General features: G+C 51.0%; 2 protein-coding genes across 4 annotated transcripts; one reads left to right on the top strand and one right to left on the bottom strand.

Annotated features, from left to right (window-relative positions):
• The first annotated feature begins 3,277 nt into the window (after positions 1 to 3,277).
• ANKLE2 (ankyrin repeat and LEM domain containing 2) lies at positions 3,278 to 17,883 on the top strand. Of its 2 annotated transcripts, none has more exons than XM_087828565.1 (13): positions 3,278 to 3,464; positions 4,528 to 5,004; positions 6,475 to 6,678; positions 8,192 to 8,391; positions 8,471 to 8,659; positions 10,227 to 10,349; positions 10,470 to 10,536; positions 11,936 to 12,108; positions 13,024 to 13,130; positions 13,935 to 14,125; positions 14,522 to 15,143; positions 15,803 to 15,934; positions 16,318 to 17,883. In XM_087828565.1, the coding sequence occupies exons 1-13, from the start codon at positions 3,278 to 3,280 to the stop codon at positions 16,538 to 16,540; spliced, it is 2,895 nt and encodes a 964-aa protein (XP_087684691.1). In that variant the 3' UTR covers positions 16,541 to 17,883. The 2 variants fall into 2 exon arrangements, with proteins under 2 accessions (XP_087684691.1, XP_087684690.1); XM_087828564.1 differs by having other exon boundaries at positions 6,472 to 6,678.
• Positions 17,884 to 19,315: 1,432 nt separating this feature from the next.
• Positions 19,316 to 25,389, bottom strand: PGAM5 (PGAM family member 5, mitochondrial serine/threonine protein phosphatase). 2 transcript variants are annotated; one of them, XM_087828567.1, is made up of 6 exons: positions 25,199 to 25,389; positions 22,913 to 23,091; positions 22,156 to 22,281; positions 21,988 to 22,076; positions 21,726 to 21,859; positions 19,316 to 20,340 (listed from the first exon to the last, which is right to left on the bottom strand). In XM_087828567.1, exons 1-6 carry the CDS (start codon positions 25,387 to 25,389, stop codon positions 20,190 to 20,192), a joined length of 870 nt encoding a protein of 289 aa, XP_087684693.1. In that variant the 3' UTR covers positions 19,316 to 20,189. The 2 variants fall into 2 exon arrangements, with proteins under 2 accessions (XP_087684693.1, XP_087684694.1); XM_087828568.1 differs by having other exon boundaries at positions 21,726 to 21,856.
• Between the last annotated feature and the right edge of the window lie 37 nt (positions 25,390 to 25,426).

Here is a 25,426-nt window from a genome sequence, read left to right as displayed (position 1 = left end):
GCGCCCAACTGGCTTTGGTCTGGGCTTTGGGTGCTCATGTGGTGTTTTCTGTGGCTCTTGCTTTCTAATCCCCACGGGACTTACTGCTACCTCCTAGTGTGGGAAACGTTCTTCTGTTCTGGGCAGAAGTGGGAATTGGGTCTTGCCTCATGAAAAACAGCGGTCAGGTCTGGAGCACGTAGGACACCAGGTTCTCTGCAGCAGTGTTTGTGTACCTTCCATCCTGTGTGATGAAGACTCTGTTGTGTCCTCACCAGAGAATGTTGGCTTGGGTACCTTTGATGTACTTGTCTGATGTTTCAAAAAACTTACTGCAGTGTCATTGTCACTGATTTCTCCACAGTACACATCAGGTAGACGCCACAGATCTGATTAGTTGTTCTACGGGGGGGAGGGGGCAAAAGCAGGTTTACAGTTATTTGTATAGGAAAATACAATAAATATTAATACAAGAATTTTGTGTACTCACAACTGTAAACCTACTTTTGCCCACTCCATTTGGAGGGAGGAGGCGTTTTAGGGTAGGGTGTAAAGCAGGCTCTTGTCCCAGGGCCCAGGGAGCAGTGCTCACTGGGAAGTCAGCCTGCGGCCAGGGCGTTAGGAAGTCTCACTAAGCTTCTTGCAACTTGGACCTTTCTTGGTCTAGGGTTACTGCCACCATGACACACGTTTCTACTGCATATCTTTCTTAAAAATTCAATGTGTGTGATGTGTAAAGATTAATGGCAGTGAGAGGGACCAGTGTGTCTAGAGAGAAACGCCCCTTTCTCAGGGACCCCACCCCCCGACATGGACAACGCTGTGACGTGCGACATGAGCCTTACTCACACAATGGCCACATCCCAGGCAAATCCCGCGTGGTGGTCTTGGGTTTTAACAGGGTCCTCGGGGTATGTTTTAGAGGGTCTAGAAAACTCGGTGGTTTATTCATTTCTATTAAAAATTTCCTCATAAAAGGGAGTCCTCAGGTTGGTGCCGTTCAGGGGAAGGGTGTCACCATGCACAAGTTGTAACTTTAAAAAGCATGTTGATTTTTTACAAATTTAAGCGTGCTTGGGAATTCCTTAAATTTTGTGCAATAAACTATTTTTTGTTAAAGATTTTCATATTTCATTGGGAAGTGGGGTTCACATATTGGGAGTGACTTTTATCTTACGTTGTTACTCTGTTCAGATACTTGTATTAAAAGAATTTTACTGTTTTACCAGTTTCAGACAGGTTATGAAATGCAGCTTCTTGTGGTGGCTCGACCACAGCAGCACAGCAGTGACTTACCCATATTGTTTCCTCTGTCCCCACGCACCTGCTGCCACATGCAAGTCACTATCAGGAGGGGAGTTTACAGGAAGGGGGGATGCTACGAGTGAGAGAGAGGAAAGGGTGGCAGCCACTTTGAGCTGCGGAGGGTCCACATGTGCGTCCTGTACTGGGGTGTTGGTCAGCCCCTGGCCCTGCCGATGCTCATTCTGACAACAGTGGGACCATAACTCTTTTTTTACATTGGTTTTTAGAGAGAGAAACATCGATTGGTTGCCTCCTGCACACGCCTTGACGGGAGAGAACCTGCCACCTTGAGTGCAGGGTGACACTGCAACCAACTGAGCCACATCTGCCAGGGCTGTGTCTCAGTTTTGAGGCTCCCTGGTTTCACCTCTTTTGTACTTTATTCTTCACCAAGAACGATCCTGATCCAGACACAGCATCTTCAGTGAAATGTGCAGATGAGAACTAGCGATCAGACTGTGATTTTTGGGTGGGAGGCCCTGGTCTTTTCCTGTGACTGTTACTAACCCTTTGCAAACCCAGCCACCTTTCTTGATGTCTGCTCTGGCCACTGGCTGCCTTAGACGCTCACACCTGCCCTATTCTACAGCGTAATCTTTCCCCATCACGCTTTTCACACCTTGATGAGTTCCCTGTCTTCTTAATCTAAATTGTGCTGATGGGTAAAACGAAGGTGCTGTTCTGAGAAACACGCACTCCCCTCGGACCCTGGGGACCTGAGCTCCCTGCTGCTCGCAGACGGGAGTCGGTGAAGCCTAAAAGCTGCCACAAGACAACAGACTCAGTGCGGCAGCCATAGGGGAAGGTCTGTCCCAACCGGATTACACCAAAGTGTATTTTCAGGACGAGTTTCTTACTTCTCCCACCTTTTGCAGTAAATCAGTTTCCTGCTTTCTGAAAACAGAAAAAACCACCCCCACACGAAAGAAAACCACAGGCCCGGGCTGGCGTGGCTCATGCTGACTCCGATACCACGCCTGCCGGCCAGGCCGGGCCCAGTGCCGGCTCCGCCCCCGAGCCCCCTTCGCCGCCGTCGGGAGCCTGCGGGTCGGCGGCGACGTGGCCGCAGGCGCCCCCCGCCCCCCGCGCCCCGGGCGGTCGGCAGCCGGCCCCCCGCCGCCCGCCGCGTGCCGCTCTCCAGCGCGGGGCCCGCTGTTCCCGCCGAGGCGCCGGCGCTTCCCCGACTCCCTCGGGCCGCTCCCGCCTCCAACCCGCTCGTCCGCCGAGCGGCCGCCCCCCCCTTCTCGTCCTTTTCTTTTTTACCATAAAAGCTGTATTTCTTTAGGTTTCTTCCCCATCGACGACATTACTGCCGGGGGCAGCCAAGTCCACGCCCTCGCGGCAGGACGAGCGCCACACCGCCCCCAAGCCCGCCCCGCCGTTCCCCGCGCGGTCGCAGCCGGGTCCCAGCAGCTGCCCGCCGCAGGGGGAGCCCGCCGCGCCCCAGGCGAGGGGCCCGCCGGGGGTCGCGGGCACCGGCGACAGGGAACGTGCCCCCGAAGACGAGCCGCGGCTGGCGGTCTCGGGCCTCCCGCTCGCAGAAGCCGCTCAACCGACAGGGCCGCGGGAAACGGCGCGGTCCGGAAGCGCTTCGGGAGGGTCGTTTCCAGGGAAACCGGGGCCGCCCGCCTCGCCTCCCCGCCGGCCGCCCGGACACGCCCCCCGCGTAGGGACACGCCCCCGCCCCGGGGCTCGGCCTCCGGCCCGCGCCCGCTTCAGGACCCCGGGTCGCGGGCTGTCCGCTCCATTGCCTGACCGCGCGCTTGCCCGCCCCGCGTCATCAGAGGTAGGGGTCGCGGCCTCGCTCCCTCGCTGGGTCGCCGGACGCGGGTTCCAGCGCCCTGGCCCAAGCGTGGAGCCCTAGCCCGCAGCTGGCCGCCCCCGGGAGCGGCGGCGCCGTCAGGCAGTGGCACGGGCAGCCCGGGACGCGGGGTCCTGAGGGGCGCGGGCCTCCTCGGCGGCGACAGGGGCGGCTGCCGGGAGGGCGGTGGCGATGCTGTGGCCGCGGCTGGTGGCCGCCGAGTGGGCAGCGCTGGCCTGGGAGCTGCTGGGCGCCTCGGTGCTGCTGCTCGCGGTGCGCTGGCTGGTGCGGCGGCTGGAGAAGCGGCCGCGGGGCCTGGGCCGCAGCGCCCCCCCTGCTCCGCCGCCCCGCGCGGCCGTGGACCCGGCGCCCGACTCAGGTGAGACCCCTCCGCTCCCTCCCCTGGGCCCACCCGGTGAGGCTGCTGTTCCGGGGAAGGCCGGGGGCACCTCGGGGCTCCTACCGTGCAGACGACGGCCCAGCGCGGAGGCCGCCGCCCGCGCCGCGTCTGTGGGCCGTTTCGTCTGCCTATCCGCCTGCCGGCCTGTCTGTCTGCCCGCCCGCCTGCCGGCCTGTCTGGCGGAGCCGGGTTGGCCCAGGAGCGGCCCCCGCGTCCGGCCGCCCGCCCCCTCGGCCCGGCGCGCCCCTCGGCGGCGCGGGGTTGCCCTGCCGGGTTAGTTCGGTTGCGAGGACAGCAGCCCTTCGGGCGTTAAAAGGGAAGGTCGGGTGCGGGCGCCGACGGCGTGAAGAAGCGGGACGTCGGGCAGAGCCCTCTCCCCGCCCCGCAGCGCGTGTGGCTTTCCCCGCCCCGTGCCTTTCCCGCCGGGGCCTGACCCCCCGGCCGCCGTGGGGCTCTCGCGTCCGGGGGGAGCCCTTGGGCGCTGAGAGGGGCTGTGCAGTAGCTGGTGGTTTATGTTGGGGGGAGTTCCCAAGGGAGAGACGTACCAGGCCTGTGGGGAGTTAAAAACGCGTTTATTGAAAACCACCGGGGTGCAGGAGGCCTGAGGCTCAGTGGGCAGTCACCTCCCCCGGGGTGAGACTTGGGGGGGGTGACTGGGAACTGGGTGAGGAACCGGTTTTGTTGTTTTCGTGTTTTCTGTGGGTCCTGGAGTCAGGTACCGTGTTCTCACTGGTCGTCTGTGGTTGGCAGGGCCTTGTGGTCACGTTGTGGTTCGTAGGTTGCCAGGTTTCTGCTTCTCTGATTGCTCCTATCAAGATGGGAGTTTTGGACTCGGGTTGCCAGGGACCTCATAGTTTATAAGACTAATTCTCCTTTGCAAAAAAGTAATAGTCATTTTTGAAATCTTGGAGTTGAATGGGGGGAGGCAGCATCATAGAAAGTGTTTTGGAAAAAAAACACACAAAAATAGATAGGGTAATATAACAAAACTCTTATATCCATCATCCAGCTACAGCGGGTATTTGTGTTGTTCTGGGCCTAGGTGCAATGACAATGGATGCCATCTTAGCTCGACTGAAACTCCTGAACCCAGATGACCTCAGAGAAGAAATTGTCAGAGCTGGATTGAAATGTGGACCCATTACTGCAACCACAAGGTTCATTTTTGAGAAAAAATTGGCTAAGTCTTTATTAGAGCACCAAAGAACCCTGCCCTCACACCCTCCCGACCAGGCTGCCCCAGGTGCCACAGCTCTCAGCCAGGACACACACGGGATTTTGAAGTCTGCCCTACGGAGCCCGGCTGAACAGATCGGCTTTTCTGAGGACAGAGATTTTGGTTATAATGTGGGCTTGAATCCTGTGGCAGAAGAGGACCTGAAGCCTCTTAAGACCTGCTCAGTGCCCCTCAGTGCTGTTGCTGAGGTTGACAGCCCCAAAACGGTGGTGAGGGCCTCCACTGAGCCCCCTCTGTACTACGGGGTGTGCCCAGCCTACGAGGATGCCCCGGCAAGAAACGGTAATGTCACAAGCATGATGTTTCTTACACAGGGAGGGGGTCATGGACAGCAGGGGTAAGGAGATCTTAAAAATTCCAATAGCAGAGGAGAAGAAAAAATAATTTAGTCACCATAATCTCATCACCCCAAATTAACCTCTCGGCATTTTTATATAGATGTCTCTTAAAACATTTTTTAAAATCTATATCTGAATTTTTTAAAATCAAGAAAAATATTTATTGGCTGGCTACTATGTGTTAGTTAATCATCCCCCCTTTTTTTCTTTTTCAACATAATCTGAACATCTGTTGTCTTAATGAACGTGCATGGCCAGTGAAGGTATAAATAATTTTCAATGTCAAAGAATTGCTGTTTCAAACAAGTAAAATAGCATTGGAAAGAACTGATGAAAACTTGTGGGATAGAATTTAATACATATACATACAGTACATAAAGTAAAGGTGAAGTTTCTTTCCTCCTTCCCAGTGAAATCTCACTCCCTAGAAGTAACCACTTAATAACTGCTTTTTGTATATAGGTGTGTGTATAGGTCTACATTGTTTCATTTTAACTTAAAAATGTTAAGTAAAAGTGTCAGGTCAAAGGGATGCATTCTTAAACTTAGAAAGCTGCCACACTCCGAGAGGTGTTACCCTTCAAGGTGTATGCGAAAGTAATTCTCCAGTCTCTCTGCAGCACAACATTGAACTCACTTTTTTTCTAAAAAGGGAAAACAGTATCTTGTGCCCATTCTGTCGCTCATACTGCACATTATTGAACTCTTTCTGTCGCTTGCATGAGAGAGAGTTTTATCTCATTTTAGGTTGATTACCTTTTTATATGGTTATATATTTATGTAATGAAATGCTTGGTCATACCTATTGCCATTTTTACTGGGCAGTGGATGTTACCATTCTTCTGTTATATCAGTTAAAAAATTTTTCTCCCAATCTGTGGTTTGTACTTTATATGTTTATGAGAGTCTCGTACAAAACTTGATGATGATAGTTCCCCTACAGAACTTTAGTATTTTTATTTAATCAGGACGAACTTTTTTTTATGTATTCTAGATTTCTTGGCATGCTTAAAAAGACATTCCCTGCCCAGAATTATGTTTAAAATTCTCTTACATTGTTTTGCTAATAATGTTCATAGTTTTAAAACTCACTTTCTTTGTTATTATTTTTGTTTATTAACCCATGAATTTTATCTTTAACTATGAGTAGTATCTTTGGATGTAAAATCACATACATGTGTAAAATGTGTATCGTATTATTTGTATCCACACCTGGATGATCAAGCTTACTGTGCTCTTTCCGCTAGCTGAGGCCCTTTTCTTCAGGACTAAGACATGAAACATTAGTACCAGAGAAAAGTCAGGCAGCGGGGTAGCAACTGTTCGCTGTTAAACACGGTACCTTTGGGTGTGGCTACCTGGCAGTGGCTCCAGTTCCTCATCTTCACTTCCCATCTGTTACTTGCCCCAGCAGAAAGGATTCATGTATATGAAGACAAAAAGGAAGCATTGCAAGCTGTCAAAATGATCAAAGGATCCCGATTTAAAGCCTTTTCAAGCAGAGAGGATGCTGAGAAGTTTGCTAGAGGAGTTTGTTGTTCTTTCCCTTCTCCGAGCAAAGCTTCACTACTTTCTCCTGTGAAAACAGCATCGCTCTCCAGCAGTGGCGGGTTCAGAGGTAAGTTATGTAGCAGTTCACAGCTTGGCATTACTTCAAATTTGCCCATGAGTGTTTTGTGCTCTTTCCTTATATATGGGAATCAATTTTCTCTGCCTTTAAGAGAAGCCCAGTTTGCCAGGAAGTGAAAGCCCAGGCCGTGGAGCAGCTAGAAGAGGATTGGTCGTTGGTCTGGTTTCGGGGAACCAGGGACCATGAGTGTGTGGAGCCGAGGGGAGCTGAGTGGGCCAGGCCACAGCTCTAGACCTCGATACCAATGAGCTGTGGGAGAAGCAGCGAAAGGACCACTGCCAACCCTGCTGTCCTGGTCCCTCTGTCTTCTGCTACCTGTCCTCTTCCCTGTTACCTGTTGGATTCGGGGGCATGTTTTGATGCTGAGACCAGTCTTTTTCCCACCTAAAGCCACACCTGCTTCTAGGACTGTGGCACCAGCTTTGATCCAGACGATCCATTCAGTCAGAAACCTGACCAGCCCCCTCCTGGCTCAGAACCTGGTTTTGTGAGGGGGCCTTTGTCATCAGCATTGTGCAAAGCTCTGGCCTCAGTCTTGTCCCCTCTTGGAGCTCACAGTTGTCCTGCTTCCTAGGCCAGCTGGGGTTCCAGAAAGGCCCTCTCCTAGCAAATATTGGGCTATCAGCCGAGAGTCCCATCTGCTTCCTTTTTTTTTTTTTTTAAATGTATCTTTATTGACCTCAGAGAAAGGAAGGGAGAGGGAGAGAGATGAGAGAGTCGTCATTGATCGGCTGCCTCCTGCACACCCCCAACTGCTTCCTTTCGTCTGTTCCCTTACTTGTCCTTACACACATTCCTTATGTGGAAATCAGGATGATTTCAAACACAGGTTTTCCTCTGCGCAGTTTGTGAATATTTCCCTCAAGAAGGTCTCTTTTAGACTTCTTCAGGTGTTGTAGTTAAACCAGTAGAAATCACTTTGGCTCACTGCCTTCATGGGAATGCTCCATGCGCTTCAAAGATCTGGGGGCAGTGCTGGAGGCCATGTGCCCCTATCCCCTCCAGCTGCTAAGCTCGATGCCCCCTCACAAAGCTTTCCCAGCTGGAGTCCAGTAGGGTTTTACTCTCCACTCACATGCTGCTGCCATGTGCTTGTGCCACTGCTTTAGGCTAGGACATTGTCCCTCTAAGCACTGTCACTGTTCCTTACCTGTCGCTCCTACTAGATCATGGGCCTCTGGGACAGATTTTTATCACCCTCAGTGTAGCACATGGGGGTGCTAAGAAAATGTTTGTGAAATTAAATGTTCTTTTTTTTTTTTTTCCCTTTTAATCGTATTGACTGGGATTATATGCCACAGGTTTTTTTCAGCTAACTGGTTTTTGGCTTTCATTTATGTGTTCTACTGTTTCATTTCTTGTTGCTGTTACTAATGACTTTAACCTTTATTTTTATTGATTTCTTCTACCTCTATTTCTTTATTGTTAGTTCCTTTTCAAATCTGCATTAGTTATATATGTAACTTATTCAAATTAAATGTTCTTAAATTCTATCTCTTAGCAACAGATGGTTTATGCTTATCTGAGTCAGAAACAGTAAACAAAGAGCGAGCAAACAGCTACAAAAATCCCCGCACTCAAGACCTCACTTCCAAACTGCGAAAAGCTGTGGAGCAGGGAGACGAAGAAACCTTTTCGGACCTTATCTGGAGTAATCCTCGGTATCTGATTGGTTCAGGGGACAACCCAACCATTGTGCAGGTAAGCCTGCATCCAGCATCGTTAGAATCAAGACTGTGGGTGAGAAAAATGAAGCTAAAAATGTGTGGTTTTTCTGCAGGAGGGATGTAGGTACAATGTCATGCACGTTGCTGCCAGAGAGAATCAGGCTTCCATCTGCCAGCTGACTCTCGAGACATTGGAGGACCCCGAGTTTATGCGGCTCATGTACCCAGATGATGCCCCGGACATGCTGCAGAACCGCATTTATTACATCCTCGACCTGTACTTGAACACGCCTGACAGGGGGGTGAGTGCACCACCGGTCTTTCTTTAGTAACATTATAGCCAGTCTTACAGTTAAAACGAGTCGTGTGTCTGGTTTTGAGTATTTACTGCATCCCTGCACTGTGTCAGTGCACATGGAGGGTGAGGAAGGAGACGTGCGTTCATTGAGCTCAGGGAGCTTCGAAAGACGGAGACGCTCACACACACAAGTCCACCCCACCAGGCAGGCTGCTGTGACCTCAGGCCAGTGGGCTACAGGCAGCAGAGGGAGGTGCAGCTGTGGGGAGCCTGGGGAAGGATTCCAATGCAAGTCAGGAAATTGGGAAGCATTGTGAACTGAGGGGTGGAGAGTTGTTTGTTGTTTTAACTTTTCAAAACTATTTTCTCTTTCTTAAATTTTATTTTTTAATTACAGTTTATATTCAGTTATTTTTACTACTTTTAGGTGTACTTCATAGTGGTTAGAAAATCATACTTTACAAAGTGGTCCCCTGATGTTTCTAATTTTTTTTTCAATTACAGGTGACATACAATATTATGTTAGTTTCACGTGTACAACGTAGTGACTAGACATGTAACTTACAGAGCGATCCTCCTGATAAGTCTTGTGCCCACCTGACACCTTAGTTTTCACAGTATCATTGACTATATTGCCTATGCATCCCTGTGAGTTTTTGTAACTGGCAACTTGCACAACTTAATCCCATCATCTTTTTTATCCAGCCCACCCATCCCTTTGGCCATAAGTTTGGTTTTTGTATCTATGAGTCTGTTGCTGTTCTGCTTGTTCATTTATTTTATTTTCTAGATTCCACATAAAAGTGATATCATACTGCATTTGTCTTTCTCTGACTTACTTCACTCAGCATAATACCCTCTCAATCCATCCATGTTGTCAAAAATGACGAGATTTCATTATTTTGTTTTTTATGGCTGAGTAATACTCCTTTGTACACATGTACCACTCCTTTTTTATCCACTTGTCTATCGACGGGCACTTAGGTTGTTTCCATGTCTTGGCTGTTGTAAGTAATGCTGCAATGAACATAGGGGTGCATATATGTTTTCGAATGAGTGACTTGGGTTTCCTCAGATAAATACCCAGAATTGCTGGGTCATAGGTAGTTCTATTTTTAATTTTTTGAGGAACCCAGGAGTGGAGAGTTTGGTTTACAATGGTATTAGTTGCTAGAGAGTTTTCCTTGCATGCAGACCAATTTCAAAGGCCTTGCTTTATTCTGGACATTACCTTCATCTGTTTGTTTGACATTTTGAGCATTGATTATAAGATATCTTGCCAGTCCCTGAATTGTTAAAGCTCTTGTTTACTGGGCAGGTGTCACACCCCAGCTTAGTTGTCAGCTCCCCAGTGGACCTGGGCTCCCAGGTGCTAAGGCACTGTGCTGGGCTCCAGCCCTGGCATAAAATGGATACATGGTAGCTGCCAATATTCTTCAGTTATAAAAATAATGTCTTTTGTTTTCAAGGATTTTGTTTCTAGTGCTAAATACCCATTTTCATCATATAGCAACCTTATGAAACAAAGGAGCGTAAGTAAGAAATAAGTGTTGTTCCTTTGCACCTCTCAGGGCTACGACACCCCGTTGCATTTTGCTTGTAAGTTTGGGAATGCTGATGTGGTCAACGTGCTTTCTTCACACCCTTTGATTGTAAAATGCCCACGGAATAAATGTGGTAAAACACCTGAAGATGTAAGTACCTATTAAAATGCTGTTACTGTGTAATGTTAGAAATGAAAATATGTAAAATTACATCTATGATCACAGCCACCGTGAAGTCAGAAGTAACTCTGACTGTTATTTTTTTAACAGGTTATTTGTGAAAGAAGCAAAAATAAGTCTGTGGAGCTGAAGGATCAGATTAGAGAATATTTAAAGGGTAAGGAGGGGCATCGGTGCTGGAGTGTGGGGCCATTGTTTGGCAGGACCTGGACAGTGTCCGAGCCTGGCTCTGTTTGGGGAGTGAAGCGAGGGTTGCGCTTGAGCTCCGCTTGGCAGCTCTAGTCATGCTTACTCTTTCCTGAACTCCCCAGCTCAAGTTCCACCTTTGTCTTCATATAATCCCTCCTTTGATTCCGTGAGCTGTTCTCAAAGACCAAGCTGTTGGTCATTTGCCTATTGTTCATAGCCCTACCCCTTACCCTCTGCAGGCCACTTATGCATCAGGTGAATCTGACCTTTCTCAGGTAGAAGCAAGCAGGAGAGGCTGTGCCCGAGCTCACTGGTTGCTCAGTTGCTTGTCAGGAGTTTCCCTGTCATCCATTTCTGCACCAGCCCTGCCCCTCCTTGGCAAAGCAGGGCTGCTCCTCCCTTTGCTCCCCGGGCAGTCCCCACTCTTGTGGCCTGGTGGCCCTGGGTCTCATCACTCTGGATTGGGAGTTAGATTGCCTGCTCTGCTTTTTAAGACATGGTCTATGGAGGTCCCCTGCCACTCTCTGTGGCCTCGCTCCTCTGGTCAGGAACTTGTGGGACTTGGCTCTGTGCCTCCTAGCTTGCGGGCTTCTGGAGTGTGAAGATGACTGGTTTCAGAAAGGGGCCTTTCCCACTGTCTTTGTGTTTCCAGTGAGTTTCAGGCGATGCAGCCTTTCCTCGTCATCTTTAGCCAGAGGTCTCTGACCTCCACGGGTGCCTGTCTCTCCTGTCTTGGTTTCCATTCTTATCCAAATCCCCATCCATAGGTCTCCATTTAACAGACACTGCTGCCACCTCCTGCTTTTGTCAGGTTTATTGGCAGCCGTCTGTGTATATGTTGTTTCTGGGAGCTTTCCTGCTGCACCTGCCCGGTGACCTCCCACACTCTCCCTCATGACCTCACTCCAATCTCCCTTTGTTCTTTCCAGATCTCACATCAAAGTGTCTTGTGATTCTGCATCTGTTTAGAGATACGCAGTCAATGGTACAAAATCATAACATACAAAAAAGATAGGGAATTGGGAAGGGAGGGGGTGAAAATGTACCTTCTTTTAATATTTCTCCACTGCCCACTTATGCTAATCTTGTTAACACAGTCCCACCTCTCAATCCTTTTAAGTACCTGGGGTGAGGAGTTGTTCGTGCTCCCTTTCCCCAGCAGAGGAAGAGTGTGAGGCTCACTAAGTGAGTCTGGCACAAACTGGCCTCTTGCCCAAGTCCTTCAGCCCCAGAGGTGTGCAGCCTTTTTATTGTTAATATCATGCAGTCACTTGTATTGTTTCTCGGGCTGTTTACTGGATGTTGCACACGTGCACTGAGGTGGGGAGCTGTCTAAGCAGATGCAACTAGCCTTGGTGTCTCCCCAGGTCACTATTACGTGCCACTCCTGAGAGCAGAGGATACGTCGTCCCCAGTGATCGGGAAGCTGTGGTCTCCAGACCAGATGGCCGAAACCTCTTACATTGGCCATGGTGGAGGTGGCCCCAGAGACCCCGTTCTGACCCTGAGAGCCTTCGCGGGGCCCATGAGTCCAGCCAAGGTGAGCTGCTATGGTAGCTTCTGGAATGAGCTCCTAGCTGTCCCCACCAGAAGTGCTGAGTGTTCCAGCTTTTTCCTTTGTAGTTGGTCTTAGAGACCAGGGCGCATGGGACCCCAGTGAGTTAGTGATGAGGCTTCAGAATGTTTGCTGGAGAAACAAGAGTCTTTATCCTGCTCCTCAGCGGCTAGCAGGGTAGATGTGGTGTGGAGCCTGCGCACCTCAAAGAAGCAACGTTTCCCTTCACTGACCCTTCCCATGCCATTGTCACTGGGTTCTCCCATCAGTGTGGATGGCCCTTCTCACAGGGCATTGCCCAGCTAGCTAGGCTCTCCTTTCCAGCGTTCTGAGACCAGCATCGTCATGGGGAGACTTCCACTTGCAAACTTTGAAGTTCAGCTTCTGGACTGAGGTGTTTTATACAGTGGCCTATCTAATCTTTCCTCTTGTTGAAAAAATTCTGCGTGGTTATCTGCAACTTTAAAACATCTCCAAAAATACGTGGTATCAGTTGGGATTAGATTCAGCTGCATAAAACAAAACTCTAGTGGGTTAAAAAACATAATTTATTTTTCATTCGTGTGGTGGAAAAATAGAAGACTGGAGGCCTCGGTGGCAGCTCAGTGCTGCATTCCTCAGGTGAGGCTTTTTCCTCGGGCCTCGTGCTGCAGCTCCAACCCCACAGCCCACCCAGGACTGCAGGAAGTGAGGAGAAGGGCCCCTCGTCCCTCCTCCCCTGGGTCAGAATGCAGCCCTACTGTCTCTCTTAGCTACAAGCCAGGTGGGCACATTGCTCCGGGTGCGTGGGAGGATGGGAAGGGACACTGGGAGCATCCAGGTGGCTCTGTGATGCTGGTGGTTTACATTTGACTGGCAACCTGGACACGTAGCCCAGTGCAACCCATTTTCTCTTCACAGGCAGAAGATTTTCGCAGACTCTGGAAAACCCCTCCTCGAGAGAAAGCAGGCTTCTTTCACAATGTCAGGAAATCCGATCCAGAAAGAGGCATGGAGAGAACAGGAAGGTACTTAAATGCGTCACAGGAGTGACAGCTGAGTGGGGAAGTCATTTCCTGCACTGTGTGCACATGTGCTGACTGGGGGTGGGAACTTGTGATGTCTGCCTTCAGAACCAGAGTTCCCAGGAAGCCTTTTCTCCTGAGGCTCTGATTCTTTATAACCTTTAACATGCTGCAGTCCCTCCCCAAGGGGACCAAGCCAGGCAGCCGTGTCTGAGGGGTGGTAGTGTTTGAAATGAGGTGCCCTACGTTGGGTGCTTCCTTGACAATGACAGAGAACATAGGACACAAGACTCAGTGGCTAGAAGCTGCAAGGAACCATCAGGGAGCTAAATTACAGTGTAATCAAAGCATCATTGATTTGTTTTAGAACTTTTTCTCAAAATCTGTGCCCAGCTTCAGGTTTACAGCTTCAACTTGAACTTCTAAATTTTTATGTGCCTGGCCAAAACCAGAATCATATCCAACTTTTTATCACTTATATTAAAACTAAAAGGCTGTCTGTTGGTGGAGTTTTGCTGTTCACCTTTTACCTCTACCTTTTGTTGGTGAAGATGTGTTTTGGCTGCGGTCTTCCTTTCCAGTGACTGGTTCATTCCATCATGTTACAGCTCCATGAGTGAAACTGCTTGGTCCCACCATTGGGGGGGCGCTGCTTTAGAGGATGCAAAGTACTCTATTAGCCTCAAATTTAGGATAAAATAAAATTGGAACCAAGATTCCAGCCTTAATCAGCTATTTGCTGTGTCACCAGTTCTGGGAGTTTTTGTTCCGGTTTCACAACTGATCACTTGTGCTTGATTCTCACAGGCAGCTGGCTCACGAGCTGGGGTATCCTTGGGTCGAGTACTGGGACTTCCTGGGCTGTTTTGTTGACCTGTCTTCCCAGGAGGGCCTGCAGAAACTGGAGGAATATCTCACACAGCAGGAAGTGGGCAGAAAAGCCCAACCAGACACAGGAGAAAACAAAGCCTGTCTTCAGGAGAATGCCTCTGCTTTTGGTAAGGACTATGGGGCGTCCCTGGGCTCATGGGACCTCGACCCCATCCTTAGCCATGGACCAAGAGCCTGTCCCTGTGAATGTATGAACACCTGCTGCTCCTCTACGCATCATGTTCTCAGCACCCTGATGTCCTCACAGATTAGAGGGAGGCACCAGGCACTGACCGCTCCTACCTGTGGCTGTCCTTGGCTTTGGCTTCCTTCTCATTTTCTCAGAGGCTCTGCTTCTGTTTGCTGGGTCCTGCTTGCCCTTTCCCTGGAGCATGGTGGGTGGTTTTGTCCTGTGTCTGAGGAGGAGGCTTTGATGAGGGGTTGGTTGGTCTTGGGGTCTGTGCTGTGCCAAGTGCACGTCATGCGGACTCTGTACCTGAGGAGCTGCTTTGTCTCCCTGACAGGCTGTTGTGGGAATTGCAGCAACTCCATCCCTGTGAGGGCCTTTCTGAGCGAAGACAATTCCATGAGCTTGGAAGAGATTAAAAATCGGCAGAACACAGCGCGAAACAACAACCAGCCCACAGACAGGGCTCTCAGAGACTCGGGGTGCGACATTCTTCCCTTGGAGCAGAGGACAAACCTCATAGAAGACTCAGCGCAGACCTGTCTCCACAGCAGCAGGAATGGGTTCTACAGCCCCCCGAGCAGTGGCAAGAGGACCATGGCCGCGAGCGGGGAGGGAGCCCTCTCGCCACCTGTTTCCGGCTTGACTGTCGAGTTCAATAAGCTCAAATTGCAGAGTCTAGGAAGTGGATTTTCTGAGACACCAAGTAAATGTGTGAAGACGAGAGATAAGATCCTGGCATCTAGAATGGACGCAGTGAAAAGTGGTATGTTAGAGCCTCCTGCTGATGACAGACTCGGAAGCAGCCAAGCAGGGACGGAAAGCGAGATGTCAGCGGGGATTGCTAACTTGTGCCTGGGTCCCCACAGTCCTGGACACGAGGCCCAGCACATCTGCACCTCCAAGCCCTCGGGCGTCCCTGCAACAAATGAACCTGCCTGGAGGCTCTTCCTTTTTGGGTATGAGTTGGGGGTGTGAGGATATGGGTGACACTGTAAGACTAGAGGGTCTGAGTGTGGTTAATGCTGTAGCACAGGTCTGAGCACAAGGTGACATAGAGCAGGGATGTGAGTGTGGGTGACACTTTTAATTCTCTGAAAGCTTTCCTCTGCCCACAACCTGACTGCACGTGCACCCCTAGTTCCCACGTGTCATGTTTGTAGCTTCTTGAGACTTCTGTCCCAGGTGGGTCTTCAGGTTGGTGGGAGATGCATCCCTTCCAGCCCGTCCTTGCGTTGCTGTTCTTCCTGGGGAAGTAGCCCTCAAAATGACTGGACCTATCCTAAGAATGTAGCTTGTTGTAGAAGAAAGATCTTCTGGGGGTCAGTCTCCGTCTCCCGGGTTGTGGCCTGTCCCAGGTCGGTGGTTCTCAGAAGTGGAAATAGAACTGCATTTTCACAGTGGGGGTGGGTCCTTGGAGTGCTCTTTTGCCAGGGTCAGCATGTCCTTTCCGACGCCTTAGTTTCAGCTCCTCCGCAGCCTGGGTCAAGGCCCAACAGCTGGTGCTTGAGATGGCAGTGGTGGACCAGCGCCCACCTGTGCTGGTTCTTGAGTTAGGAATGCAGTGGTGTATAAGTCTGTTTTAGTCACACATGTTCTCTTCTCTGACACCATCTAGGGAGGAGCCGTCCAAACTGGATTGTGATGTCTTGGCAGCTCTGGAGGGTGCAGACGTGGACCCTCAGCGGCACCCTGCTGTGCACAGGTGGAGGCGTGCCATCCTGGGCTACCCGCCCTCTGACAGACAGAGGTACCCATGGGCCCCTGGGGTTGCTGGTACTAGTGTCCCAAAGGCTTGATTCTGACCCACATGCATATGGTGGTTCCCCTAGGACACTGGCCAAGCTAGTGTGTAGCTCCCGACATGTGTCATGGCTGGGGCACCGCAGAAGAGAGGTCTGCAGTGGGTGCAGAAGCAGAAGGGGTGCCAGGGTTCCTGGTCGAGGTCATGTGGGATTCCTGTGGACAAGTGAGCTTTTAATCTTCAGGGCCTATGTTCTGAGGTTCTAAGGGCCTCTTGTCAGATCCACAGTGGTCCCTTGGGTTCAGGTACAGGAGCCCAGGTCCTGTCATGGCCTCTACTCTCCCCGCACCCCCACTGTCATGCTGACAGACCTTTCTTGGTTTCTTCAGTTGGCCGAGCCCTGCGATAAAAGGGAAGTTGACATCTCAGCTGCCGGATCTCAGTTGCCCTCCCAGCTGCAGCCCAGGGAGAAGTGGGCCCTCTGGGGGCAGCCCCAGGAAGCCTGGCTCCGCCCCCCACTCCCCCCGTATGGGCAGCCCCGGGCGCTACAGCCCTGCCAACGGCGGCCACCTCCGCAGGATGGCGCACCTGGCCCAGCTGGCAGCCATGTAGGGCTGGTGCGCATTGCTGGTTCTCGCTTCATTAAAGAAGGGTAATGTGTTTTTTGCTAAAATTCATAGAAAGTGTATATTCTGATTAATTTATTAATCCTCATTTTGAGAGTAAAAACTTTAGAAAATGCAAATGTTCCATATAAAATGGAGGTTTCTGGCATTTTGGGAGAAGTTGATGAAAGCACATTCAGATACTAGTTTTCTGAAAACTGTCTGCGGTGACAATACAGATCACAGTTACCATCCTGATTGCCTGTGAAACAGTCGGGAGCCAAGGCTGCTTGTGCTCCCAGGAATCCCGGTGGGTGCCGGGAGGTGGGGTTGCTGTGCTGGGAGCAGCCTCCCTGCAGGAGCCGTCCTCACTTCAACTCAGTCCTGAAAACTGAGGTGAATTTTGTTCACCTTCCTTTTGTGGGGAGGGTTTTTCACTTCCGGGTTCTACTTGGTTAGATGAAGATAAAGCTTTTCTCTCAGACAAAATCTGTAGTGAGTGGGAGGCACATAAATGTCACCCAGGATTTGGCAGCAGCCACAAGGAGGTGTTTTCTCTCTCACCAGCACTGGACGTCAGTGTACTTTGTCTGTTGTCAGTGCAGTGGAGATGGGATGGTCTGTAAGTTCCCTGTTTTTGAAATTATCCCATATTTTAGAACTTATTTCAGTTGAAGTTCCTTCATAAAAGTGTCACATTTTAGTACAGAAACTAGAGGTTGACTTTTGACAGGTTCGATCCTGGTTTAGTTACTAGAGTGAGGTTTACATTAGCCTCCACCCCACCCCCAATCTGCGCGCGGAGTGTGGGGGTCACAGCTCCCTGTGCCATAGTGGACGCCCAGGGACAGACACTGGAGTGACAGACGACTGCTCACGCACCAGCAGTATTTTGTGTATCTCCAGAGTGAGATCAAATGAAAACTCTACCAGTGCTTTTACTGACTTCAGTGCCTTTTGTAAATCATTTTTTATTTTCCTGAACTTGTTCTTTGAGAATGTATAGTGATACTAAGTAGGCGTGAGATTCTTTTTTACTCATAAAAGTTTTATTTCTTTCACACGATAACAAGGGACAGGTCAGGAATATTAGAATCAAGATTTAGATTTAAAAATTCTAATGGCTGTTGGACAAGGTGTTTTCACATGTAGTGTGGCCGACAGTCTAGATAGAAGACAGAAAATACATCTTCTAAAATCCAGGGGCATTTAAAACCGCATCTTTGCTCTCAGAAGAAATCAGAAAACAGATGTGTTCAGTGCTGATCTGTTTTTTCTAGAATCTTACCCTACTGTCCTGTATATTGCTGTAAATATTCAAGTGGAATTAAAATAGCGTTTTTGCTGTAATTTTGCTGACTGCTATTCCTGTTTTGTGAAGTTTTGGCCTTTGTTCCCCATTTGTTTCTATCAGGTAGCCCAGTCCCAGTGATCACATCACCATGAGACCTGCGGTGATCTTTTTAAAACCACTTAATGAATTATTTTTAAGACCATGTGGTAATAACTCTAAGATTTCAGAAAGATCTCTCACCTGTTAACAGGCAAAATGCCCTTTTTAGTTGAATCTTAAGTAGTGTTTGGTGAAACTTAATCTTAGTCATTTCCTTGCTGGTTTGGCCCTTTCATTCCTGACACAGGTTGTGAGCATGTGGCATCAGTTAAGTCTGCACAGATTCCTAACTGCCCTTTGTGACATTAACAATTGGTGTGTGATCTCTGCATTTGGAAAGGGGTGACGTGAACTGCTCTTCTGGGGGTTGGGGTGCTGGGCCTCCTTCAGTTGTGAAGTGAGTGTCCGTCCATGTGCAAGGACCACAGACAGATCCTCTGCATAATTGTTAGATGTTTCCTTAAACTTCCACAGCTTCTAGAGGAAATGATGGGTAGTAGGGTACCTCCCTGTTGGTGTAGTCTCAGACGTTCCCTGAGCCAGGTGCACTCACTGGGCTGCCGGAGGCACACACTTTTCCTGTGTCTAACACCAAAGTTTTGCATGTGCACAAACACCCATGAGTGTTCTCCGGCTTAAACTTTCCTGTCTTCAACCATCTCAACAGAAAACATTTAGGAGTAAACAGCAGTACAGCACAGCAGGAACCAGTTGCCTGCCTTCCCACTGGTGTTGGTTCAGGTCCCCTCATGTCACATGCATTCCTGGTTGCATCTTTGTTTTGGCCAAATTTAGGATGTTACCTGCATTTCAGAAGCCTTTGGTCACCTGTCCTGCCTTGGGACAGTTTCCATCGATGTTATTCTACCCTGTAATTGAATGTCCAGGTGCCTCCCACTCCTTAGCTGCATCCCCCGTGGGTGGGCTCGTTTCTGGTTTCTGAAATGCTGCCCTGCTACCAAAAAGGCAGGTCTGCAGACAGGGAAGAGGACCTGCCACCTCCACCTTCAGGCCTGTAGCTCCCAGGGCCTAGGGCTGAGGTGCAAGGCTCCCTGGCCTCACACAGGTCAAATGTGAGCATACATTTTAAATTTGTGGTTTTAGAAGTTGGGAGATTCTGGCTGAGTTGTCAAAACTATTCCTGGGAAACGGTGTATGTGGTTGCTGTTTCTGAAAAACCATTTATCGTGTCAGGCCCACTGTCCTGGGTCAGCGCTGGTCACTGATGTCCCTGGTGGCAGCTGCCCAGCAAAGCCGTCAGCCCTCAGAGCACAAAATACTGCGGAAAAGAGCTTTCTGCTGAAACTTGCAGCAAGTTTGAGGTTGCCCTTCTCACGCTGTACAGGCCTCCCGTTCTCTTTAAAAACATTCGCAGTAAGCACTTTGAAAACCAGTAAAATAAAATTTTATTTTGTACTTATTTCCAAAGTTGACAGAAATGATGAGATACCCCATTTAGTTGCGCTGACTACAGAAAATATTCATAACCACTTCATAGAAACTGTACTGTTTTTGTAAATATCAATGTTTGGGTCGACACATCAAATATTTTAATCCATAAGCATAAAAGTTTAATAGCCAGAGGCAAACAAAGAATGAGCTGTCAGTTGGGACATTTTACTTAAAGAGGACTCTTCTGGGCTGTTACCACCCGGCCCCTCCCGTGAGACCAGCAGATTGCATCTTCTCCCTCGCCAGCACAGGTGCTCCTGTGTCCAGAGGCTTAATAGCATAGGTCAGTTGAGGACCAGCAGCATCGGGGTGCATGAGTTTGGAGACACTGGTTTTCAATGCAAGAACCCAGATGGAAAATCTCTGACAAATATTTAAGTGACAAAGGGGTTTTAAGAAATGAAGAGAGTGTATGAAGCAAAATAACTGATGAATGGAAACACCGAGCCCTCCTCCAAGTCCCTGGTGCCCAACAGGCTTTACTGAGAGAGCCTCAAGGGGTCGCATGGCCAGCTGCAGATCTGCCATGGTCCTGGCAGTGACATCTGTGAAGCCTGCTTGAACCCCACAGGCTTGTCCTGGATGAGACTAAGGCAGGAAACCTCACGGAAGTATCAGGCTGGCCTGACCTGAACGTTCCCCTTTTCCATCCTGGGCCAGAAAGGACTGAAACGCAGTGTTTCAGACACTTCACCGCCACCTGGTCCTGGAGAAATTGACTGCAGCGCAGCCTGTGGAGTGGACAGGCAAGGCGGACGCATTCTTGGTGGCTCCCACGCCAAAGCCAGGCATGGGTGAGAAAAGCAGGGCCTCAGGAGCGGGAGATCTTGTCAGGAGGCATGAACCCCGTGTCCCCAAGGGCCCTGAGTGCCACACGGCCATCAGGCCGGACCACCAGGTGGGTGATGCTGCCGTTGTTGAGCGAGAGGCGGAGCCAGCCTTCTGGAGGGAACTGCAGCGCCCTGGGGGGAGGGGGGGCGGGATAACATGCTGAAAGAGGCTTGCAGAGCTACCAGCCCCCAACCTGCAGACCAGACACTGGGCGATGCCAATTAAGGGGCTGGTGACAGCCATCTATGGGATGGGATGACACACGTCAAGACCTCCACATGAGTTAGAAATACACTAAGCGCACACAGTTTGTTTCTAGTGTGACAAAGACAGGCAGGGGCAGCCCAATAGAGCAACACCCGCCCGACCCTCTCCCCAGGGACCATGGGGCAGTGACAGCCCACAGCCCTGTAGCATTTCTATGCTCTTAAAAGCGCTGTTAAGCACAATAGTACTTGCTAAAAAACCCTAAGTATTACTGGGTCACCAGGCATCCTCTATGCCCAGAGCTTGGTGGGGACGAGCAGCATTGCCCAGCTTACCCTGCAGCTGCTGTGAGTTTGTCAACTTAAAGGAATAACCTTGGGTTGCCCTCACTGTCCTCACAGCGTCTGTCCTAAGTTAGCAGCAGAGCACCCTCAGTCATGATGGAGATGCTTTGGCACTGGTCTAGCAGGGAGCCCGAGTAAGCTGGGACGCTTGGGCTTCTCACTGGCGCTGTGCATGTCACATCTGAGTGGAGATGGCCCCCAATAGCCCAGGCTACAGGCCCAGGTGTCAAGCATGGCAAGCGGAAGGCCTGGGCAGCTGGCTGTGCTGTGTCCTGTCCTGATGCTGTCAGACTCATGAGAGGAACCTCCTCGGTGACGGAGTGCCAGACAAATTTTCTAATGGATTGGGACAGAGTCCCAGTTACTTTAAGCAGCCAGTTGGCCTCCCCACATACAGGCCCTGTGACACGTGGCTGCAGCTCGGGGCTGGTGTCACAAGGGCCCTGGAACTTTCTGTGGAGCCAGGAAGTAAAGACACCGAAGCCTGGGAAGGAGTTCCCAATGACCAGCACCGGAGCAATGAGCAGCAAGATTACCAAGGAGGTGGACATGACTCAGCACAAAATAAAGATCCGAAGCCCATCTGATACAAGCAAACGGAGGCAGAGTCGGCTCCTACACAAGAACTAAGCTGATGAGAGAGACCAGGAGGCCCTGTGGCAGGAAAATCAGTTGGTATAAACCCAAGGGAAACAGGATGTGGGCACTGTCGCCACAGAAGGGCAACGATGGCCATGCCATGACAAGTCCAGCGCATATGGCGCCTTCAACCAGGGACGTTTGCATCACCCAGGACCTATGCTATTGCTGACAAAAAACATGTAATCATGAGAAACTCCAAGTGAAAGACATTCTACCAGACGTGCAACCTCCAGGAGAATGTGAAAGCCAGAGAGGTGGGCGGAGGAGCTGGCACTGGCTGGCAGGAGAGGAGGCTGGGCCAAGGGCGCCCAAGGGACCCTCACCGGCACACGATGTAGCGGATGACGTTGGCATGGCATATGAAGATCTCATAGCTATCCTCCTGCTGTTTGGCATCTGCCCGGTGGATGTAGTTCCGGAAGGCGGCCTCGATCCTGGCTCCGTCTTCGTAATACTGCTGGGGGCAGAGTGAAGCACCTAAGCCTGGAAGTGGCCAGCCAGGAGTGGAGGGAGCAGGGGGAGCTGCCCAGGGTGAGGAGCCAGCAAGGAACAGGAAAGGAAACCACCACTGTAGGGGCATTTTACCACAGCCTCCGGCTTCCAGTGAGACACAGGTGGGTCAGGCTCGATGGGGGCGCCTTCCCTCAGCATGTCTGTGCTGACCGTGGAGACGCCTGCGGGGCAGCAGTGACTCAGCACAGTGACTACGTGTCCCTTCAAGCTGCTGAGGGACCTGAGGAGGGCCACACTCACCTGGCAGGTGTTTGCTGATGATGTCGGTGGTTTCTACTGCGCGGGTCATGGAGGAATGCACAATTTTATTAAACTTCAACCCCAAGCTTGCGAGTCGGAGACCCGTTAGCTCAGCCTGTTCACGACCTTAAAGGTGAAACACGGAGAATCACATACCACTGGAGTCCCTCCTGCTTACCCCACAAATACTTCAGTCCTACCAAGTACCCTTAAGGTCAGAGGACAAGAGATAAAACAATGAGACAATCTAGTTACCTTCAGCCCCATGCAGAAAAAATTAAAAACAATGACAAAGATAGAGAATCTCTAAATGTCTGGGTGGGGTCCTGCCTAGTGTTTCTGAGCCCCTCAAACCAATCTCACTCAACTTTGTACAAAGACTGAGTCTGGAACAGGCTGGCTGTGCAACCACAGATGTGAACACGGGTGTCGTCACCTGTGGCAAGACCCCCTGCACAGGCAGCCTCGTTTACTTGTGCTGCACAGACATTTCGTTTTTTACAAATTGAAGGCAAGACGCTCCACCAGCAAAAAATTACAACTGGCTCTACTGCTGTGGTCTGGAACCACACCCACAGTGCCTCTGAGGTCTGCCTGGAATGTGTTTTTAAAGTTGCAGACGTTTTCAAAGCCTGTGTCAGAGGCTGATAACTACCGATAATGACAATGCTCAGATCTGGGCCAAGGGTGCCTGGCACAGGTCCAAGGAGGCCAGCCCCAGGGGTCAGTTGGGGCTGAGCCCTCACCACGGACTTACCCAGAGGTGTAAGGGTGCGGTCCTTTTCCCGGGAGGCGTCCATGTGGTACTGGGAGTGTCTGATGAGGAAGATGTGCCGCGTGGCCTTGGTCTTGTAGTGGTCTATCCTGGTCACAACGTCATCGTCCCCAGAGTCCAGGTTCCTCTTCCGCAGGTTGACAAGGGAGAGTGGTTCCCGCCTAACGTTGAAACAAGAGACAGGGTGTCCTTGTGACCCCTCGTCACACATAACCCTTAAATATTTCTGACAAGACATTTCTCCGTCCTGGGAAAGCACCTGGAGGAGCCAATGCCCTTGCCCAACCCAAAGCTTAGTGCTAGGCCTGTTGTGGGCAACCAGACAGGGAGCAAAACAGATACAAGAAGCCCGTGTGAAACTTACTCTGTAGGGACAGACTGATAACAGCAGGGTGACCAGTGATGGAGAAACAAAGCCAGGTAATAAGGAGTGGCTATAGGAAGGCGGCCAGAACTACCTCGATGAAGGGGACACTGAGGCCGAGTTTGGAACTGTGCTGTCCAATAGCCATTAGCTATGTGGCTACTTAATTCAAAATAATGAAAATGAAATGAAACTGAAACTCCACTTCCCCAGTCACACTAAGCACATTTTAAATGATCAGTAGCACGTGGGGCGTGAGGAGGAAATGTTCCCATTATGGAACATATTGGATGGCACCCTGGAATGTTGGGAACTAATGGGGGGGGGGCAGGGACACATCAGCAAGGCCACTGAGAAGCGACATGTGATGACAGGCATATCTGGTGTCTCAAAGGACTGAAGTTAATAGAAACGTCTGTGATGCTGGCAGAGCCGGGATAAGAAAATACTCAGCTGGAATAAGTTCTGGGGCAGCAGTGGTTCTAGGCTCTACCTGGGCCGTGCAAAGCCCACGGTGCCCATAACAACCAGGCTGCAAGGCCACAATGGCAGGTGTGTGGGAGCCAGGGCTGACCCAGAGAAGACACCTAGGAGCTGCAGGCACAGACAAGAAGCCTGCACTGGGTGAGGTTCCTAGGAAGAGACTGCAGATTTGGGACTTCCCAGCACGGACAGTTCCCCCTCTGAATCCAGGCTTCAACCTCAGAGTGAACCTGTTTCCTTAAGACGGCCTAAGGCATTTGGAAGATTATACTGATGTCTGCAAAAGAGATGGTCCCTGTCTAATCGTGAAAAACAGACAAATCTCAACTGAGGGACATTCTACAAACTGTCTCAGTCATCAAAACAAAAAGTGAGAAACTGTCACAGCCAAGAGGAGCCTGAGGAGACACAAGGACTGTCATGTGGGACTCTGGAAGAGACAATGGACCTGAGTTAATAAAGCATGGGCGTCGCTGACTGTGACAAAAGTGACACGCTACTGCACGATGTTAATAATGGAGAAAATTAAGTGTGGAAAGCACAGGAACCGCCATCTCTGCAATTCTCCTGCAAATCTAAAACTATTAAAAATAAGTTTATCTTTTAAAAGGTTAAAATAAAGAATCCCTACTGCATTCCTGATACAACCAGGCTAAGAGTAAACGTTAGTCCTGTGCCCCTCACCCAGCAGAGTGTCCCTCGGGAGCTAGAATGTTTGTCCAATAGAAACACAACACCAGCAAGGCTGGTAATTTTAAACTTCCAAGGAGGCACATGTAGAGAGTAGGAAGAAATGGCCGCAATTTCAGTAACTCACTTTATTTAATCCGACGTGTCACAAGTACTGTCAGCACATAAGTACTACATATCTGCACTGCTTTGGTTTTAAATTTTAAATTAACAGTAAATGAGACTAAAAATTGCTTCCTGATCACGGCAGTCACCTTTCAAGTGCTGAATGAGGACACGTGGCTGGGGCCAGGGACTGACCCGAGGTCCCCGAGGCCTCTGCTCGTCACCCCGCGCGCCCTCCCCGCAGAGCCCCGCAAGCGCCCCCTCGACACCCACGCGCCGCCTCTCAGCGCCGGGCAGGGACCGGCGGCCACCTCCACCCCGGGGAGCCGGAAGTCGAGGGAGGGAAAAACCGTGACAGCGCCACCGCGAGGTCCTCTGCCTAGTGGACCTGAAAGCGACCACTTGGGTCAAAATGACCACTATCGCGGCCCCCACCTACTCGCTCCGCGAAACGACCCTCTGGGCAGACGCGGGGGCGGGGGTCGCCCCACATCACAGCCCGAGACCCCGCACAAAGGACGCCTCCCTCTGCTGAACCGACCCCATCAGACCGAGCGGAGCGGCCAGGGACCGGGGGACCCACCGCCCGCCCGCCCCGCCGCCCCCTGCACCCCCCAGCCCCGCACCTGTCCCAGTTTGGGTCCCAGACGCCCGGCCCGGGGCGCGCGGCCCCCGCCCACGCGGGCGGCTCGACCACGCGCGGCTCCGCATCGCCGCCCGCGCGGGGCTTCCCCACCGCCACGGCGGAGAAGAGCACGGCGGCCGAGCCCCCCGCCAGGCCACAGGCCGCCAGCTGCAGCGCCTGCCGGAACGCCATGCCCGCGGCCCCGCGCCGCGCCGCGCCGCGCCCGCTC

This window comes from Miniopterus natalensis, chromosome 20, assembly GCF_054644295.1.
Source record: "Miniopterus natalensis isolate mMinNat1 chromosome 20, mMinNat1.hap1, whole genome shotgun sequence".
Classification (NCBI taxonomy): Eukaryota; Metazoa; Chordata; class Mammalia; order Chiroptera; family Miniopteridae; genus Miniopterus; species Miniopterus natalensis.
Note: the sequence above shows the minus strand (reverse complement) of the source record. Positions and strands in the feature narration are given on the sequence as shown.